The 18,777-nt window shown below is 42.0% G+C and overlaps 3 protein-coding genes across 4 annotated transcripts in view; all 3 read right to left on the bottom strand.

Moving 5' to 3' along the window:
• Nucleotides 1-892: 892 nt before the first annotated feature.
• On the bottom strand, nucleotides 893-7,987 carry LOC126375041 (zinc finger protein 275-like). The gene is made up of 5 exons (XM_050021883.1): nucleotides 7,656-7,987; nucleotides 6,829-6,962; nucleotides 6,120-6,260; nucleotides 5,480-5,538; nucleotides 893-2,063 (listed from the first exon to the last, which is right to left on the bottom strand). Exons 1-5 carry the CDS (start codon nucleotides 7,780-7,782, stop codon nucleotides 893-895), a joined length of 1,632 nt encoding a protein of 543 aa, XP_049877840.1. The 5' UTR covers nucleotides 7,783-7,987.
• Nucleotides 3,129-4,378, bottom strand: LOC126375300 (oocyte zinc finger protein XlCOF20-like). Its single transcript, XM_050022240.1, has one exon. It carries the CDS (start codon nucleotides 4,234-4,236, stop codon nucleotides 3,235-3,237), a length of 1,002 nt encoding a protein of 333 aa, XP_049878197.1. The 5' UTR covers nucleotides 4,237-4,378; the 3' UTR covers nucleotides 3,129-3,234.
• Nucleotides 7,988-12,776: 4,789 nt separating the features above from the next.
• LOC126375247 (serine/threonine-protein kinase D1) overlaps nucleotides 12,777-18,777 on the bottom strand; it is a 101,421-nt gene continuing 95,420 nt past the window's right edge. For both annotated transcript variants that reach the window (XM_050022158.1, XM_050022159.1), the window contains one exon: nucleotides 12,777-18,644. The gene's annotated coding sequence lies outside the window, so the exon portion shown is untranslated. The remainder of the gene's footprint in view (nucleotides 18,645-18,777) is intronic.

Below are 18,777 nucleotides of genomic sequence, written 5' to 3'. Positions count from 1 at the left end.
TTTTAATACGTCATAAATCGTAAACAGCAATTTATCTTTCATTTAATCAACTTAAATCTATATTTACAGATTGTAAAGAAATGAGCGATAGTACTGAAGGACGTGGTTCTGGCCATGAAACTGAATAACTTTTTCGAGGGAACATGGGTCCAAATATTAAAAGAAAATTTTGGTCTTCCATACTAAATGCGCGATCAGCTGATACGGTTTGTATGGGGAGATGAATAAATATTAAAATATCGATGAAAGTTACAATGAATTACTTTGAACTTTTATATTATGTTACTTGCTGCTACGGAATCCCCAAAGGGCGAGTTCGACTCGCACTTGTCGCTTTTTAAATTCATGAATAACCCGGTCGAATAAAATAGGCATCTCGCTGGCGTGCAACCCGTTTGACGTGTGCTGTTAACTTAATTCTGTCGGGTTATTGACTGATATAAAAATATGGGAGAGTTTCAAAATTCCTGCCTAAAATTGACGTGTGTTTTTATGCCTGTTGATTATCTGTTTCTTTTATTTGCGGCGGATAAGAAAATGACAACTTAAAATAAAATTAGACGTTGTCTATAGGAATCAGCGCCATCGCTACGCCAAACCAAGTTAAGACTAAAAATGTTATCGATTATACACTACGTGACACCTTTGGCGTTCATTATTTCAATAACAAGCCTATACAAATATTTATGACATAGGGACATAGCATGAAACTAGAGTCGTTCATCGGCCCGGTAAACGTATAGTACGATCGTAGACTTAATCGCTACTACTATCCATTCGATTCCTATCTCGAAGGGTCGGGATCGTCCCGTGTTCGGACGTGCACGCACGAGACGTATTCGTACGACAACGCGTCCGAACGGTGAGCGGCCTCGCACATAATTGATGTTTATTAATCAGTACATTTATCGGGCAGCTCGCTGGCGCAGGCGGCGCGGTGGCGGCGGCGCAGGTGCACCTGCAGGTAGCGCGGCTGCGCGAAGCGCGCGGCGCAGGCGGGCGCGGGGCAGGGCAGGCGCGCGGGCGCGGCGTGCGTGCGCGCGTGGCGCAGCAGGTCGGCGCGCACGTGGAAGCGGCGCGCGCAGCGGGCGCACGCGTGCGCGGCCGCCGCGTGGCGCGCCGCGTGGCGCGCCAGCTGCGCGCGCCAGCGGAAGGCGGCCGGGCACTGGCCGCACGCGTGCGCCTTCACGCCCGAGTGCGTCTGCGAGTGGATGTACGCGCTCGCCTTGGAGCGGAACGTCTTCTCGCAGAACTGGCACTTGTGCGCCCGCTCCGAGGCGTGCACGGACGCCTTGTGCTGCTTCAGGCACGCGTCGGTGGCGAACTTCCGCCCGCAGACGTCGCACGGCTTGTCCTTGACCGCCTTGTGCGCGTACTTGAGGTGGTAGAAGTAGCTCGACGCCGCCGTGTACTCCTTGTCGCAGGTCGGGCACTTGCGCGGGCGCCGTTTCGACTTCACCGCCCGAGCTTTCCGGCTCTTCGTGCCGTCGTCGTCGTTAGCCTTGTCTCTCTCGCGGCCGCCGGGGGCCTCCCCGGGGCCGATGTAGCCCTCTCCTTCGATTTTTTGTCCGCGAGGCTCACCCCCGGAGTCTCGTCCGGGGTCCTTCGAAGAGACGGACCCGGCGTCCCCCCGGTCGTCGAGGGAATCCTCTATCGCCTGCAACCCGTCGTCCGGAAGAGGCTCGAAGCCCTCCGCGTCGCAGGGGTCGGCGAACTCCCCCTCCTCCGGAGGATCGCGCCGCTCGCGCACCATGATTGCCCGATTCGGGCCGATCTTTATGAGGATAGCGGGCGTCTTCTTCGTCTTGTTTCCGTTGACATCTTGCATCGCGACCAGGGTCTTCCTGGCTTCGTCGATTATGGAATCGAAGTGCGACGCGTGCAGCGTCATATGGAGACGTAGTTGCTTCCTGTGTATGAAGCTCTGGCACTCGCCGCACTCGAAGTACTCCTGGGAGTGCGCCGGGCAGAGGTCGGCGAGGACCCCGGCGGGCGCGGCCGCGGACGGCGGGCGGCAGTAGGGGCAGGCGGGCCCGTACAAGGGCGGCGCCCCACGCCCCGACCTGCAACAGAGCCGGGCGTCAGACACTCCTACTTCACGATCTGAAATCACGCCATTCCATCTGCGGTTCTGTCCTATCGATCCGCTGGAAAGACTCCGTATCTTCTTTCCTTATAAGAACGGTAAAGGAATAACCTGCCGCAGTCTGCGTTTCCCCCTTATTACAATCTTGGAATCTTCGAAACTAGAGCGAATAGGCAGGCCACATCTTCCCTTACCATCAGGTGAGACAGTGGTCAAGCGCAATACTATTTTTAATATAAAAAACAACAGCAATCTCCAGAGTTAAATGAACACCATAGTCCGCACTTAAAAAGTATGTCGTAGAGACTACGTGGGCCCCGCGCCCGGCGGCGGGTCCCGGTGCCCCCTTGCGTGGCTGCGCAGCTGCGCCGGCAGCCGGAAGGCGCGGCCGCAGTGGCAGCGGTGCTTGCGCTCGCCCGTGTGGACGCTCACGTGCGCCGCCAGCGCGGCCCGCCGCTTGAACCCCGCCCCGCACTCCATACACTCGAATCTACACTCGATCGAGTGAATCTTCCTGTGCATCCTCAGCGCCGCGCTAGATTTCGACGCCTTCCCGCATAGATCACACACGAACTGCCTATTCTCCGAGTGCGATAACACATGGTCCTGGAGGTGTCCTTTTCTGGAGAAGGATTTCTGGCAGATGGAACAAACGTGCGGACGTTGGTTGGCGTGTATCGCTCGTGTGTGTCGCGCCAGGTTGCCGCTGTCGCTGAAACTAAGCCCGCACGTATGGCAGCTGTATCGCTTCTCTCCTTGGTGTGATCTCATGTGTCGCCGCCATGACGCTGACGTCATACTTTTCTTACAAATCTCACACTCTACGTATTTCTTCCCATCATCCGCTACCGTCACCGACGGAGGTATGTCTAGATTTTTCCCCAACTGTGTTACTTTAATCTCTTGTATATTGTCTTTCGTATTGATGTCGTTCTCCAGAACGGGTATTTCGATTAACATTCGTCTGTAAAGGGAAATGGAGGAGTGATATTATTTTGGATGTTCAGATAGGTTTAGTGTTGGTAAATAAAAGAGGCAGGCGTAATAAAACAACAACAGTATATTATTATTAAAACATCATACAAATTTTCACCCTTTCGATTCTGGCAAGACTTTTTATTTAATTTCAAATTTACTTTAAAATATTATCACTGATATTGTCTAATGTGAGTGTAAACTAGCATGGTTTCAGCCCTGTTTTGGTTATTTTCGTGCAAACGCTTGGTGTGGTGCGTGAGCGCGCGTCGTTGCCTGAAGGCGGCGCCACATAGCGTGCAGGTGAACGGCTTGGCGTCTGTGTGGGAGAGACTGTGGCTGCTCAGTTCGTGCTTCTGTCTGAAGCTGCGGCCGCAGTGCGCACACACGTGCGGCCGCTCGCCCGTGTGCTTCAGCCGGTGCCGTGTCAGACCAGACCTCAGCCTAAACTTGGCCCCACACTCGGCGCACTGGAATGGGAACTGTTCCGTATGCGTCTTCAAATGAACATGCAACGAACCGCTCTGAGTGAACCTCTTCCCACAATGCGAACACACGAACGGACGCTCCCCAGTATGGATCCTCATGTGCTGCTTCAAATTTTGCGAGTTAGCGAAGTTTTTCGTGCAAAAACGACAAGAATGTCGGCGGACTTTCTCGTGTGTCTCGGTGAGGTGTCGTTGCAAGCCGTTAGGAGCGCGGAACTGTTTCCCGCAGATGTGGCACACGCAGGGTCGCTCGCCCGTGTGGATGCGCTTGTGAAACACGTACGTATGCGACGAACTGAGGTTCTTTCCACATAGTTTACAAGTGTAGTACACTTTACCGTTGATCTTCGTCTGAACTTGGCTCAACTCCAGCCGCGTTTCCTCGTCCATCCTGTCCTTCCTCATGTTGCTCTGTGTTAAATCATCAAAGTGATCCACGTCTAAATCGACTCCATACTCGTTGTCTTCAAAGGCCAATTCAGAATCACTAGAGTCAGTGAAATCTGGGTAATTACTTTTAGCTTTATGGTTTACGACAAAATGATCTTTAAAATTGACCAGTGCCTGGTAGAAGGTGTTGTATAACTCGGTGGACTTCTTCGTGGCTGCAAATGACAAGGGCTCGTTTTCATCGTCAGATATGGAAGCAGCGTCGTCAGCGCGATTAGTATCGTCTTGAAGTTCCATTGGCGTTATAAGTTCATCATCTTTGGTATTGCAGCTGTCGAGTGTCGCTCTGTCGTTGGCTAATATGTCAGCAGGGTGCGGGCAGGGCTTGCACCTGCAACAAACAACGCTCGTTACTTCAACTTCTTTTGTGTGCGTTTAAGTGGTATTTCAGGTGCGAACTTTTGCGAAATTTCTTGGAACAGATGGGGCATTCGTGCCGCCTGATGTCGAAGTGCATTTCGATGTGGCGGTCCAGGGTCTGCTTTGAGCGGTAAGATTTGTAACAATGCTCGCATGTGAAGGGTGTCTGGCCGCTGTGTGTGAGCGCGTGGTTGTCGCGGCGGCCGCTCGTGGGGAAGGCCTCGCCGCACTCGCTGCATAGGTATTTCAACACACCCTGGTGGACCAACTTCTTGTGGGCAGCCAGGTTCCCTGGGTTACTGAAGCTCTTACTACACTTATTGCAGAAGTATCTCATTTTCTGCAAATGACTTTTCAAATGGAACATCATAGTGTATTTATTCTTGAACATTTTCCTGCATTCAGGGCAACAGACAGGTAAGTATTTTTGGTTTTTAGTATTTTGTATAATATTTTTGGGCTCTTTGTTTTGTTTCGTGGTAACAGTGTGATCTGTAGCTATGTGTGATTGTAGCTTCTCTTTAGTATCAGCGCTGTAGCCACACGTTCTACACTTGTTAGGTTCTAGGTGTTCACGGGTGGTGTGGGTCGCTTGCAAGTGTGTGACGAAGGACTTCTTGTCTTGGTAGCGAGTGTCGCAGCATACGATTCCGTCCTCTATGTTGACCTCTACATGCGAATTGAGGTGGTAGACCAGGCTAGTGGGTGTAGAGAAAACACTGCTACATAATGGGCAGTGGAACATTGGTAACTGCACTGAAGAAGCCTCCTTATGGGATTCTACATCTTTATCTATATCTTCCAAAACCAATGACTCTTCAAAAGTGACATATTCTTCGACGAAAAGTTCCAGCTTCTCCTCTGTGTCAGCTTCAATCATATGCAGCGACTTTATGTGTTCAGCCAACGCTTCAGTGGTGTGTGATGCGGGTCGCTCAGGACATTTTTGACAAACAAATAGTAAATCAAGATCGTCATTGTTTAGTATAGTTAAATAATTATCTAAAATATTCTTTAGCACCATATTTATTGGTGTTTCAGACCTGTAAATTATACATTGTTATTGAACAAGATATTTAAAAAGACAGTTGTTTAAGAAATCATTAAATGTAATACTTACTGTGTCTGTTCTTTATTTGTTTGGCTTCTTGTCTGCCGGGAGGTCGACGGTTCGGGTTCCTAAAACATAATTACATTTGAGTATTATTGTATTCTAAGTTTTAACAAAGACACTTGACCACTGGATAGAGTAAGTTCAAAATGTTTATATTCCTATATATAGCATCAAAAACTTCAAAACATGGTTCTAGCCATAGAGGCAGCCAATCAGCTCGTGACACCAAACACTTCAGGACCCCGATACCGACCCCGCCGGCGTGGTCGACGATTTCCCTCAATCAGCGCTTATCGCTATCGACCCACTAGGGTCGATTAATTCTTTCAAATATTTTTCCTCTCAGAGGACGCCCTGAGCCGAGGTTCGCGCCCTACTGGGCACCCTCAGGCCTGTTGTCTTAAACATTGTACTGGGTGAGAGCCTTCAGCGCTCCCCATTTGTCCGGCTAAGTAGTTTATGCCATCTGCGGCAAATCTATAGTCACATCAAGAAAAAAAAAAATCAAAGCATGTCCTGTGTGTTTGCTGATTTCGAGATTTTTTTAATGCAGATGTTTCAAGAAAAAAGAAACTAGTTTCGTATATATAAAATTGGTAGTAGATGAGGGGATAGAACTGAAAAATAGAGATGAAAGATCCTGTACCTGTGGCTGCAGTATCTGGTCGAGGCGCGTCCGCAGCGCGGCGTCGGCCTGGCGGCAGCACGCCACCAGCTCGTGCCACGCCAGCAGCGTGTGCGCACACGACACACATACATTCTGCGGCAACTGCTCCTGTGGCGACACCTGCCGGGGGGATGCGGAAATAATTACTTATTATGATCTATTGCATTTAATTAGTTTCTAACAAGTGATGCTTCTTTCACATGATATGTCAGTGGTCAGGATTATAGTCTCTGTCTAACATATCCTTTGGAAATTAACTTGCCATAGTGATGAAAGGATTTGCCAGTCTGTGTAGGTAAGCTTTTCTGCAGATTATCCAGGATGGATTTTATTTTTTTATTATCATAAACCCAAATCCTCTAAAAATTAAATTCCTATAGTTTTTATACTATTGTATGTTCTTTCTTATTTTTTCTGTTAAGAACTACTTTAAACCAAAAAATATTCTCTTTTACCAGCTGTTTTCCTTAATTCCAGGCCCAAGGGATATTTTGCGGGATACCTGGATGACCCGACCAGCTTAATTCCTCAAGAAAGTCTAGCATGCCTCTAATCAAATATTCTCTCAATTAATAGGTATGTGAAAAGTATATTTTACAATTATAATAACAACATCCTCGTGATATAAATTAAAACATCTTTAGACTTACACATAAAACAGAAAACTATAATGTAGTGATGAGCTTACCGTAATAGGCAAATGTGTTGAGATCTTTTCAGCCAGGTTGTTCTGCTTGCCCTCACCACAGAAGATGGGCACGAGGTAGTCCGTGGCGGATGCACAGATGCGGCATACACGATCAAACTCTGCCACACCTGTAGCTATTGTAAAAAAAAACAGAACATTGGTTTTGATTGAAATTTTGGTGAATTTTTTTTTTTTTCCAATTTCATTGTACTTGCGATCGGTCGTTCGACCATAAGCAGGTGTTTTAAGGTGTGGATATGTGGGCGTTTACAATCCTGTGATTACATGGCCCCCCTTTCTGTCCTCTTATGTTAAAAGAATTTTCTTTCTCTTGAGTCTGCTGCTGTTGTTACCAACATGCAGGAGTTGAGTAGCAAGTGGATTGACATGGTTCTCCAGTCTCCCTCGGTATTTGACTTTATGGTTCTTTATTTCCTCCATTATGGTTGGAATTCCCAAGTACTCGTGAAGTTCTGACATTCTGGTAAACAAAGGTGCTTTGGCTATTCGTTTTAGAACACTGTTTTCGTATCTTTGCAGTATTTCCACATTGGAGTTACTTGCAGTACCCCACAGCTCAACACCGTAGGTCCATACTGGTTTCAGAATTGTCTTATAGATAAGTAACTTGTTGTCCAAGCTAAGTCTTGAGCTTCCTTTTGGTGAATTTGATTATTTTATTTATCACATCTACTATAAGTAGGACACTAAAATATGGGTATGAAATAACAGGATGGAACTGTTAGCAAAATTTAAAAATATGACGTAAAAAGAAATTCCATTTCTAAAAACAAATGAATATACAATACAAGCCAGTAGGTACTTACTCTGTTCTATTACGTCGGGCGGTGGTGGCTGGATTTCCACAGATTTCGGCGACGACAGCGAGACCGTGTTGTCCCCAGGCTCCTCAGCATACACATACACTGTCCCCGTCTTCTTCATGGTTCTCATAGTTTCATTGTCCCGAACAAAAGATGTACTAAAACGTAGTGATCAAAGAGAACACAATCACTACATTTATTAGTGATTACTTGATCAGACAAAAGTACAAAACGCCTCTCGGACGCCTCACAATCAAAGAGAATGCACTGTCTACCCTTTTTGTTGTACAATTTATCGATTTGATTGAAGTTAAAAATAAAATTGTTTGTTTGGCTGTCAGATGCGTTCAGAAACGACATAGTACATAGCAAAGACCAAGTATTAGGTAGGTACTGCGAAAATGCAAGTATAACGGATATTCTTTAGGATAAAAGATAAGTACTATTTTATTTATAAAATATAAGTATAAAAATATTATTAGTGATAGATAGCAATAAGGACGTAACTTTCGTTAAAAATAAAGACCTACATAACATAACCTCGCAATGGCTTTAACTCGTTCCGAACCGTATATCGTATTCTGAGCGCAGGTAAAACGACGCCGCGCGATTTAAAATAGTAGGGCATTGGTAGAAGTTGGTGATAAAATAAAAGGTAAAATCTTATTTATTTTTATAAAAATACTGGTGCTAATTCCTGTAAATACCATCTAATTTTATTTTAAGTTATATCTGTCATTTTCTTATCCGCCGAAAAGGAAAGGGACGGGTAATCGACAAGCATAAAATTTATGGAACACACGTCAATTTTAAGCACAAATCTAAACCAACCGTCTAAAAATTTTACATCAGTCAATAACCTGACACGTTCATTTACTCATTCTTCCTAAAATTAAGAGCTGTGAATCATCCGTCCCTTTCCTTTTCGACGGATATGAAAATGACGGATATAACTTAAAATAAAATTAGGCGGTGTCTGCAGGAATCGGGGCCACTATCTACAAACATAACATAGCATCAAGCCTGTATCCCCGAGGGGGTAGGCAGAGGTGTGTAGTGCAATCACTCCTCGCCAGCAATGTTAATTATTATATCTAAGTACAAAATCTATTTAATTTTGGGATCGGTGATTGTTGAGCGCCTTCCCCACGGCAGCTACCATCGTCGGCACCACCATCATAGTTTTATTTTTGTACGCCTGGATGACTTGCTGTAAAAAAAATAAGATTTATTTATTTTCGTAATCCTAAATGAGGTAAGTACGTAGAACCACGGGTAATTAGAAGACAGCTTGCAACCACTTTTACATACGTATACATACATTATAAATCCGGGTGTGATATCTTACACAGACCTAATTGTAAGATAGGAGTATTTGCTTCTTCCCCGTCGATATTTCTTTTCTTTTGTTTCATTTTGAATTATGTTTCTGCTACTAACACAGGATAAGTTTTTAATTGTTACTAACTAATATGGACACATAGTCTAAAATTAATGATTGAATTGAATTGAATAAGATCACGCCTATTTCCCGTTGGGGTAAGCAGAGACCTCAGAATTCCGTTTACTACGATTCTGACACTTTTTCCATTCTCAACAAAGACAACCACAGCCAGTCTTGACACCGTTAATGTTTCATCATGTTGATAAAAAGGACACAATCCCTTAGACATAAGCTGAACACGTTTTATGTTTATTGTTCGCGCCCAGTCCAAAATAGGAACATTAATATAATATCCGTGGGACATGAGCTTGGTGCTTGGTTAATTGAGGGGAAGTTGTATGTAATGATGGGAACTGTTTATGAACGAATGTAAATACTTACAAGGACCAGTTTGATGAGGAAGACGGCGAAGGTAAGAAAGGAGATGGTCATGAGCGCGCTCTCCGAGGAGGGGAACTCTACGTGTCCGCGGGGCTCCGCAGCACGACCGCGGCGCCGCGGCGCTGCGTCGTCGTCAGGGAACGCTGCTTCTATACGCTCCTCTGGAAAACGATGAAATGAATGCACTTTTTAGGGGAGCAAGTAAGAAGATTAATAGCTGACATAGGGAGGGAAACGTCATATGTAGTGTATCTACTTTCGAGATTTTCAGTAGTGACTCAGTATACTAACTCAAAAATTCGTTTTATTTTAAGTATAAATTATTAGGTTAGGTAAAGTGAACCCTGTTAAAACGGGATAACACTAGAAAGATGATGATCTATTAGGTATACCAAGTTGAAGTTGTTGTAGCTACTGTTACCAACTTTACAAGAAAGGGACAATAGATTTCAGAAATGTACTTGAGATTGAACATACCTATGTTCGCTAAAATAGTATCTCTCAAGTCCTCCAGGTACCGCAACTTGCTGCGGACGCCTCGGCGCGTGTTTCTTGAAATGATATTCGTCACAGTTTTCAGGAACTTTATTAAATTCTCCATCGTGCCGGCTTTCGTGTCACTGGGTATTGGATCCTCAGGCACGTCCTGGTTCGTGTTCTCCTTTTCAGTTTTCTTTTTGGGCGAATTAGAATAGTTATCTTCTCGATCGTCAAATTCGCTCGTCCGTGTCTTAGTTTTCTTGCTGTAAGCCTCAGTTGTTGCTTTACTTGTTTTCACTTGATTACTTTCAGTAGTTTCAAAACCAGTTTCGTAATTGAAATGTTCTTGTTTTGTTACAAATTCAGGAATCGTTTCCGGTGATGGTCTGATTGGTCGGTACGGATTGCGTTCGTAATTCTCTATCTGTGTATCTACTTCCGGTCTTTTCGTGGCTGCATTTTTCTTAGGCTTGAATTTGGGGCTTGTAACAACAAACGCTTTTTCGGTAGTAGTCGTATAATCATTAGTATAATCTTTGTTAAGGACGTCTATTGTTTCACCGTCTTCAACTAATACTTCATCACCAATATCTTCTTCCGGTGGAGTTTCTGTTAGAGGTTTGATTGACCCATTACCGTTGTGTCTATTTTTATGTTCTTTGACCTCTTTGTTAGGATGAAAAACCCGTTTTACACTGCCCATACTTGCCACCTTATGAACCCTTACATCTTCATTATCTTGTTCCTGTTGAAGGATTTCTTCCAACATGATTTCTTCTGGGCTGACATTTCTATTATTATCTGGTCTCTTGTCGAAGTTATTTTTATCAGCTTTTATTGTTATTGGATAAATATTTTCAGTAGTACTTACTCGTGTACCGGTATTGTCAACTCTACGCTCTTGATTTTGAACTTTACCAATAATCTCCACTTTATTTTCTCCTTTATGCACCGTGTTGCTATGTGTCTTAACACTGTTATTGGGTATTTGCACTCGCTTTATTTGGCCAAGGTTTGGAAATTTATAAATAGTTTTAAGTTCGTCATTATCAAATTCCGTTCTTGGTGAACTTTTGTTGGGGCGATCATGATTGTTGCTGTGATTTTCTTCAGGTGTTGGTTTAGTGCTAGATAAGATTTCAACTCTTCTCATACCAAGGCTGGTAGATTGATCTTTAAATTTGGGATTTCCATTCGGCGCACTGGTTGTTCTTCGTAAGTCATTTATACGAAAAACGTTATGTTCCGTTTTAAATTTGTTCGTTGCAGTAGTGCTACTACTTCCAAAGATTTGCTTTCGGTTATATTTTTCAGTATTCATACCAATTTCAAATTCTGTAGTTGAAGGGTCCTCTTCTGTGACAAAATCAAGATCTGATAAGTTTAGTACTTCAATAGGTCCTTTGTACTCGTCTGGAGGTTTTCTTTTTGTAGTTAGTTGATTGTCTTTCACCGGACGAACTCTCACCACGCTTCCTGTTACAGGAACTCTATAACTTTTTGTCGGTTTATTTGTTACTCTGTTTACTTCAGGCTTTTGTTTCCTTACAATAATCACATCATTTTTGCTTTTATTTGGGATAACTTTATCATTCTCCGTCGGTTGGTCAAAGACGGTGTTATAATCTGGTTTAAAGTTTACAGTACTGCTGTCAAGTTGCACACCATTATAAATGTTAAGTCGTTTGGAAACTGAACCTGTGTTCCAGTCGTACTCCGGGAGAGAATGGTTGATGTACACTCGGTTTACTTTCGTTGTTCTTTCGATGTCGTTGACTTTACCGATTGTGGCGAGCAGAGGGTTATGTGGTCGGAGAGGTTTCTTGTAATGTTGTTGGGATATCTCCACCCACTCGCAGCGGACGTGCGTGAGGAGAAGCACCGTTATGGACAGGAGCATGGTGACGGGTGGCGACAGGCGCTCGTCTCGATGTGAACCGTACTGTGACACGCGGCAGCGTAGCGAGGAAGATTAGCTGGACCAGTTATGTCAGGGGTGCTCAACATTTGGTAGCGGAGAGAAAGACTAGAAAAAAAACTTTTTACGATTGTGTGATTTTGGAAAGTTACACCACGTAAGTGGAATTCAAGGATTAGGAACTTACACTTCAAGTCATCAAAGTAGAAATTATAAAACGTGATTAAGTCCAGTCATTATGTTTAGGGCCGAAAATCATTATAATATTACCTACTTACTTATAACGATATTTGGCGTTATCATAACTATAGTATCTACCCAACCCACCTACTTCATAACACATAGTGTGCCTGTCGTAGGTGTCACATCCGTAGAGTACCAGCCACCGGCGCACGCGCAGCGATTACTCGCTCCATGCCTCTGTCGTCTGCCATCCATGACCCGAGCATTATCAATGTTCATATTCCTTCACACTTTACTGTAATAAACATAGTACTTACTGTGATCATGGAGACTGTGAACGAAAATTACTTAAAGCCAACTTACGTCTACTTGAAACATGTAGATATGTGACATTCAGCTCTGGACCCAATCGCCAATCCATCACGTGATTCTTTTTTGACGTGACTTATTGTAGATTTGCCGCAGATGACATTAACTAATTGGCCGGACAAATGGGGAGCGCTGAAGGCTCTCACCCGTACAACGTCAACGAGCCTGAGGGTGCCCAGTTGGGCGCGAAGCTCGGCTCAGGGCATTAATCGACCCTAGTTAGTCAATAGCGATAAGCGCCGATTGAGGGAAATTGTCGACCACGCCGGCGGGGAGATAGCGTGAACAGCGTTCTAATTCTTTCAGAAAGGTTATATTTAGCGTAGTGGTTGGTAAATGAAAATGACTGTTATTCAAAACGGCATTTATTATTTAAATAGTTAATAATAACACAATTTGTAAATGGATCTCGTCGCAAAATAACCACTTACCCTATAACATCAACAAGCGGAGTTGTGCTCTGTGTGTCCACTGTAGATTTATTTGTGACATTATTTAGGACCCGTAGATCCGTGATAGCCCTGTACGGAGAGCGTGACTTACATTGTAGTGTCCTTGGTTCGAATCCCGACTCAGGCTTTACACATAAACTCACGCCTATTTCCCACCGTGGTAAGCAGAGACTATAGAATTCCATTTGCTTCGATCCTGACACACTTCTCTTGCTTCCTCCACATTCATCAATCGCTTCATACACGCACGCCGGTTCAGAGTAGATCGTATTGAACCTTTTCTAAGGACATCTCCAATTTGGTCATCGTAAGTCCTTCTCGGTCTTCCTCTGCCAGCCCTACCATTAATTTCGCTTTATATACCGCTTTTGCAATTCTATTATCCTTCATCCGCTCTACGTCGGGCTTTGAACCACTGAAATCGACTTTACGAGTCTGAATTCATATTTGGGCCATAGATAACCCATCACGTGGTCTTCATGACTTGTGCGAGGTAAATAGCAATGGACTTGCCACTTATTACATGGGACTTAAACGTAGCTGGTGAGGAGCGGGTGTATATATTATACACCACTGCCCACCTCTTCGTGGCTGTTATGTTATACGGCAAGTGATTACTCCAGATATATATTGAGGAGCTCGGTGGCGCAGCGGTTAACGCGCTAGGTCTGCGATTGTTGAAGTTAAGCAACTTTCGCAAAGGCCGGTCATAGCATGGGTGACCACAAAAAAAGTTTTTAGAGCCTTTTTAGACCCACAGATAACATGTGGACCGCTGAATCATGTCCTGGACACTCCACACAGAAATCTCATTCGTGTGCCGCTTTTCTGTGTAAGTGCGACCGAGACAGACAGTCTGCGCGCGGTCCAGCTTACTCCTTAGCGATTTACGGCCATTTAAGGCTAAAGTAAGACCCAGGGGGGGGGGGAAGGTCGGCGCCGGATATACTCTATTGCTGAAGGCTCTACAAACCGCTCAGCAGCGCGACGTGTATAGGCCGATTGTTTTACGACAGCACAGAGCACAACCCACGACACACATCAACAGTCACCTCATACAATATTATGCTCAAATGACAATTACTATAGTTACACTATACTCGTAACATCCATTACCTTTGACACTCCATTAGGTACTACGGTGATTTGTCAGTGACCTTTATACTAGTTACAAAATATCCATATCGTACTATGATTACATCGGGGTTGGTCCAAATCTTATTACGTTCTAAACACGTACATCGTAAACAAGTTTAAAAAATAAAAATAAGTACTCTCAATTCGGAAGTTAGCGGAATATAGGTACGTTCGTATAGAGGTAACATCAGAGTAAAATGTAAAGAAGATGACTACAGAGAACTAGCGAAACAGCGAAGACATACAATACACAGACAGAATTGACATTTGAAAACGTATATTAGTTATATTATTTACACAAGTAACACTTAAAATATACCATTTACTTAAGTCACGAGGTTATAGAAATTTCATTAGATTTAAAGGCAATATTCTAGCTGCGTTCACAAAAGAAACTCATCATGAAATAGTTTGAAAAGTATCAAAAGAGATCACAGAAAATGGAAGCTTGTTTTGCTTTATAAAATGTAAAAAATAAAATAATAGTAAAATCACAGATTATAAATAGTAAAACTTGGAATGACTGTATAGTTGTGACAGAGTACAATGTATAAATATAATACGAGCAACCGTACAGTCATGAGCTATATAATGTACCCACTTTAGGCCTCTGTCGTCATATTTGTCATTTAGTGAGACTTACAGTTCAATTTGTCAAAAAAGTTAATGTGACATGGTACCAAAGTGTATACATATTAATGCTCGTGACTGTACACGGTACAATACAAGACATCAACCCGGCGTATACTCATCTCACTTACTTAGGTCCCAGTAGTGGTTCCTTGAAACCTCATCCACCACAGTGCAGAGAGAACAGCAGGTTACCCTTGTGCGTGGATCCGAATGCTTTGAATCTTTCGCGATATGACTGGGCATTTATACTTTATGGGTATTACTGGTGCCTATTCGGACGCACACAAACTTAAACTATTTTTAGTTTGACATCTCTTAAACTAGTACCGTCTTTCACTTAAAATAAGTGTAAGAGAAAGATTTAGCTAGTTTTAGTCCTATCAAATTAAGTTGCAGGTTGCCTGAACCGCTTATGCACTCGTTTGAAAATCTGCCGTTCTCTTTACACTATGGCTCAACCCTGTTATACACCTTCAGATTTCAATATCCTATTCTAAATACATTCTTGGCTAAATTCTCTCGATTCAATAATAATATTATTTCACAAATATCAAAATGCTTCTGTAATAATAATGTATATGACGATATAATATAAAACAATGGTTGGCACTGCCCGTGGCAGGGTATTTGGCTTGCACCGCGCTTGTCTAGCGACAATATAATATATACTTAAATTTATGTTAGGTTTTATTAAAGATTTTACTGACAGATGATTTTAATCTCTCTCGAATGATTTTTGTTCTCTTTGTCCAGATGTCTTTGTTAAGAGTATCTATTACGTGAACTTATCCCTATTATGTAGGCAGGGGGACAAATAACCAAGTTACATTCTCTTAATATTTGTATGTTAACAGACTTGTGGGAAATACAAAAAGATATCGCTCTTATGAGCTCAAAAACATTTCATTTTACTTTAAATTCAGTTCATTGTACATAGAGAACGTTTTAATTAGCTATCTAGCTGCATTATTTCAGTTAATGAATATGCAGCTCGAGTACCGAGCGGCGAACCTTATAACTAAGTATAAGTTAATTATTAGGCCGATAAGTTAGAGGGCGTTAGTTGCCCCGGGTCCAGAGTCCGTGTGTCAGCGCTACCACTGGACGCTCTTTACGAAAACCCGTGTGCCCCGTGCGTGTGAGCGAGACAGACTAGCCGGCGTTGTTTTCTCCTCAACGGTTTACGGGTTAAATATACTAAAGTGCCCCATATGAGGTGAGGTAAATCAAGTTCGCTCCAGTCTCGTATCGAATTACGGAGCGGAGTGTCCCTTCTGCACTTAGTACAGTATTATTATTTATTCTATGCTAACGTGTAGCGCTGACACGGGCTCCAGAATATATACCTAGTTACAAATACATCTTAATAAGAGTTTGTTCATAAATATATTGTTCAGTTTCATTCGTGAGTACATAACAGACGCGGTAACAAATAGATTTAGTAACTATTGGCACTATTACATTACATTATTAGGCAACAAGTGGAATATGAACTCTGATAGACTTTGACAAGTAAACAATGGCGTGGAATCCAGTACACACCATCTAATTTTATTTAAGTTATACCTGTCATTTTCTTATCTACCGAAAAGAAAAGGGACGGGTAATTGATAGACTTGAAATTTATGTAATATCAATTTTAGAAATTTGAACTTAATTTAGGCAATGACCTAACAGAATTAAGTTGATAGCACACGTCAAACGGGTTGTATATCAACGAGATGCGTATGTGATTCGCCCGGGTTATACTTTCATTCGCTCATTCATGTTAAAATTAAAAGTTGTCAATCCATCCCTTTCCTTTTTTGTGGATAAGAAAATGACAGGTATCACTTAAAATAAATTTAGGAGGTGTATGCGGGATACAGGGCCAATATACATTTATAATTTGTTCCTTAGACTAGTAGTAATCTTGACTTAGGCCGTATATTTATATTTTCCATCATATACAAAATGTTTTACTCTTCACATTTATCTGGTCAAGCTGCATTATACTTATTACTACAGACGACATCAACTATAATTAGAGCTCTTAATATATTTTGTTACTTTCATCATATCAAATGATACCTATAGACATGAAGATTACGTACACATATATGTAGATTTCAATTAAAAATTGTAATTTATAAAATAATGTACTTACACAAGAGCTTATAATTAGGACCAGAGAAATAAATTGTATATAAAATGCAGTTTCAAAGTAATAAATTCATTTAGCTACAGTAAGACACGACATCTCACATCAATAGGGTCGTGTACTAGGTTCAAGATAAATTATGAAATTCTGATTACTAAATAAAGACACATCTAAAACTAACGAAAAACATTTTCTTTTTTCTATTAAATTTATTTATGAATTTTAATCAAGAAAAACGTAATAATAAGTCCGACATTTTGTCACGTTTTTCTATGATGTCACAGAGTGCTTTTTCATACAAATTCCATAGTAATTTCGTGTTTTGACGTTTAGTAAAAAGTAACTGATTTGACTAGTTGGAAACTAGCCTACTAGCTGTTTAATCGTTAAAAATCCAAAAAATAAATAATAATAAAATTGTATAAAAAGAATACTTAATCTAAAATAAATCGCTGTAACTCAACAATTGGGCGATTTCGGCGAATTTATTTGTGGAATCATTATTACCCGTGATAAATAAGTATTTAGAATAAAAAACAAATGTAATTTTACAATGTGCATTATATAGCAAACTTAAATTCTTCTTCTATCGTGTGGTTGTGAGGTGGATGACCAACCTTATCAACCCTGATGTCAGGGTTATTATTGAGCCGCCAAAGGCCCTTACTTGACTCAAGTAACGACTACGTACTTACATCAGTCAGTAGTACAGACCAACGGCTTAACATTTTTTTAAAAGAAGAATGAGTGATAAATTATGAATTAAAAAAAATAAAGTTAAATTTGTTTATAACGATTTCACAAACAATCCGCCCACATCGCCCGTAACATCGGGAATGCAAGACAACGTGTACTTATACCAACTGTTACTGAGGTAACTTGGTCACAACTGTCACTATAAACTCGCCACGCTTCCGATAGATCATTATTCTAAATTGATATAATGGGGGTTCACGACTTCACGTCATGCTCACTAGATAGCGGCGGGCAAATGTAAGTTTTTTTTAATATGTACCTGGTCATTGAGGGGAGGCCAGTCCCAGCAGCGGAACTTATCAAGGTTGTTTATGCTATGTATATAGAGGAACATTTTTATTGTCTATGTTTTTCTAATCTATGTCACAACTTTTGTTTAATAAAATGTATAATTTAATAATTAGGCCTGTTCTAGTGACTTTTATAGCAATAAAATGTAAATATTTGCCTTTTGACAGACCTCTCGTCCCAGTGCCGCCACCTAGCGAGTGTTATAGTAATTATACTATCGACCCCCATAATCGTACCCTTCATCCAAAAATACAAATCTTGTCCAATCCAAAAATATATAAAGTTATAAAATTGAAATAATCACTAAATTAATATCTATAAACAAAGTATAAAATAAATACATCTGCATTGCGTCGCATTGTGCGTGGTTCCCGCGGAACATGATAAACACTTATACATTATAACTAGCTTTAAGCTAAGTACCTATTATTCAAAGTCGCCATATTTTTTTGTATTCTCATATACTTAAGTTATTTTAATTTTGTTTCTTGGAAATTACGTGATTTTAAAATGTCAATTAAAGATTAAAAAAAATATGAATCGTCAATGTGACGACGAATGTATTCCGTTTGGTTTTTATACGGATACATGTAGTTCATATGTTGATATTGGCAACTGACAGATAACATTATAACATTGATTTTATCTATCATTTTGATGCATTTCAGATTGACTGAATGCGAAGTAGTTTGTCGAGTGAGTGTATGCGTGTGTTGTGGAGGCAGGAGCCTAGCGCACGTGCTGCAGCCGCACGCGGCCCAGCAGCCGGCGCCACGCCAGCCGCGCGCAGCCGCCCGCGCCACCGGCCCTGGTGCGGACATTCGCTTTGGTCATTTTTCACAATTACAGATACCAAAAAAGAAGTATAACAAGTAAGTAGTCCTGTATTTGTTATTATTAACTTTGAATCAGTCTCCAGCGGGTGCAGGTGGAGCCGTGGT

Source organism: Pectinophora gossypiella, chromosome 18 (genome assembly GCF_024362695.1).
Source record: "Pectinophora gossypiella chromosome 18, ilPecGoss1.1, whole genome shotgun sequence".
Classification (NCBI taxonomy): domain Eukaryota; kingdom Metazoa; phylum Arthropoda; class Insecta; order Lepidoptera; family Gelechiidae; genus Pectinophora; species Pectinophora gossypiella.
This window is presented reverse-complemented; position numbering and strand designations above follow the sequence as displayed.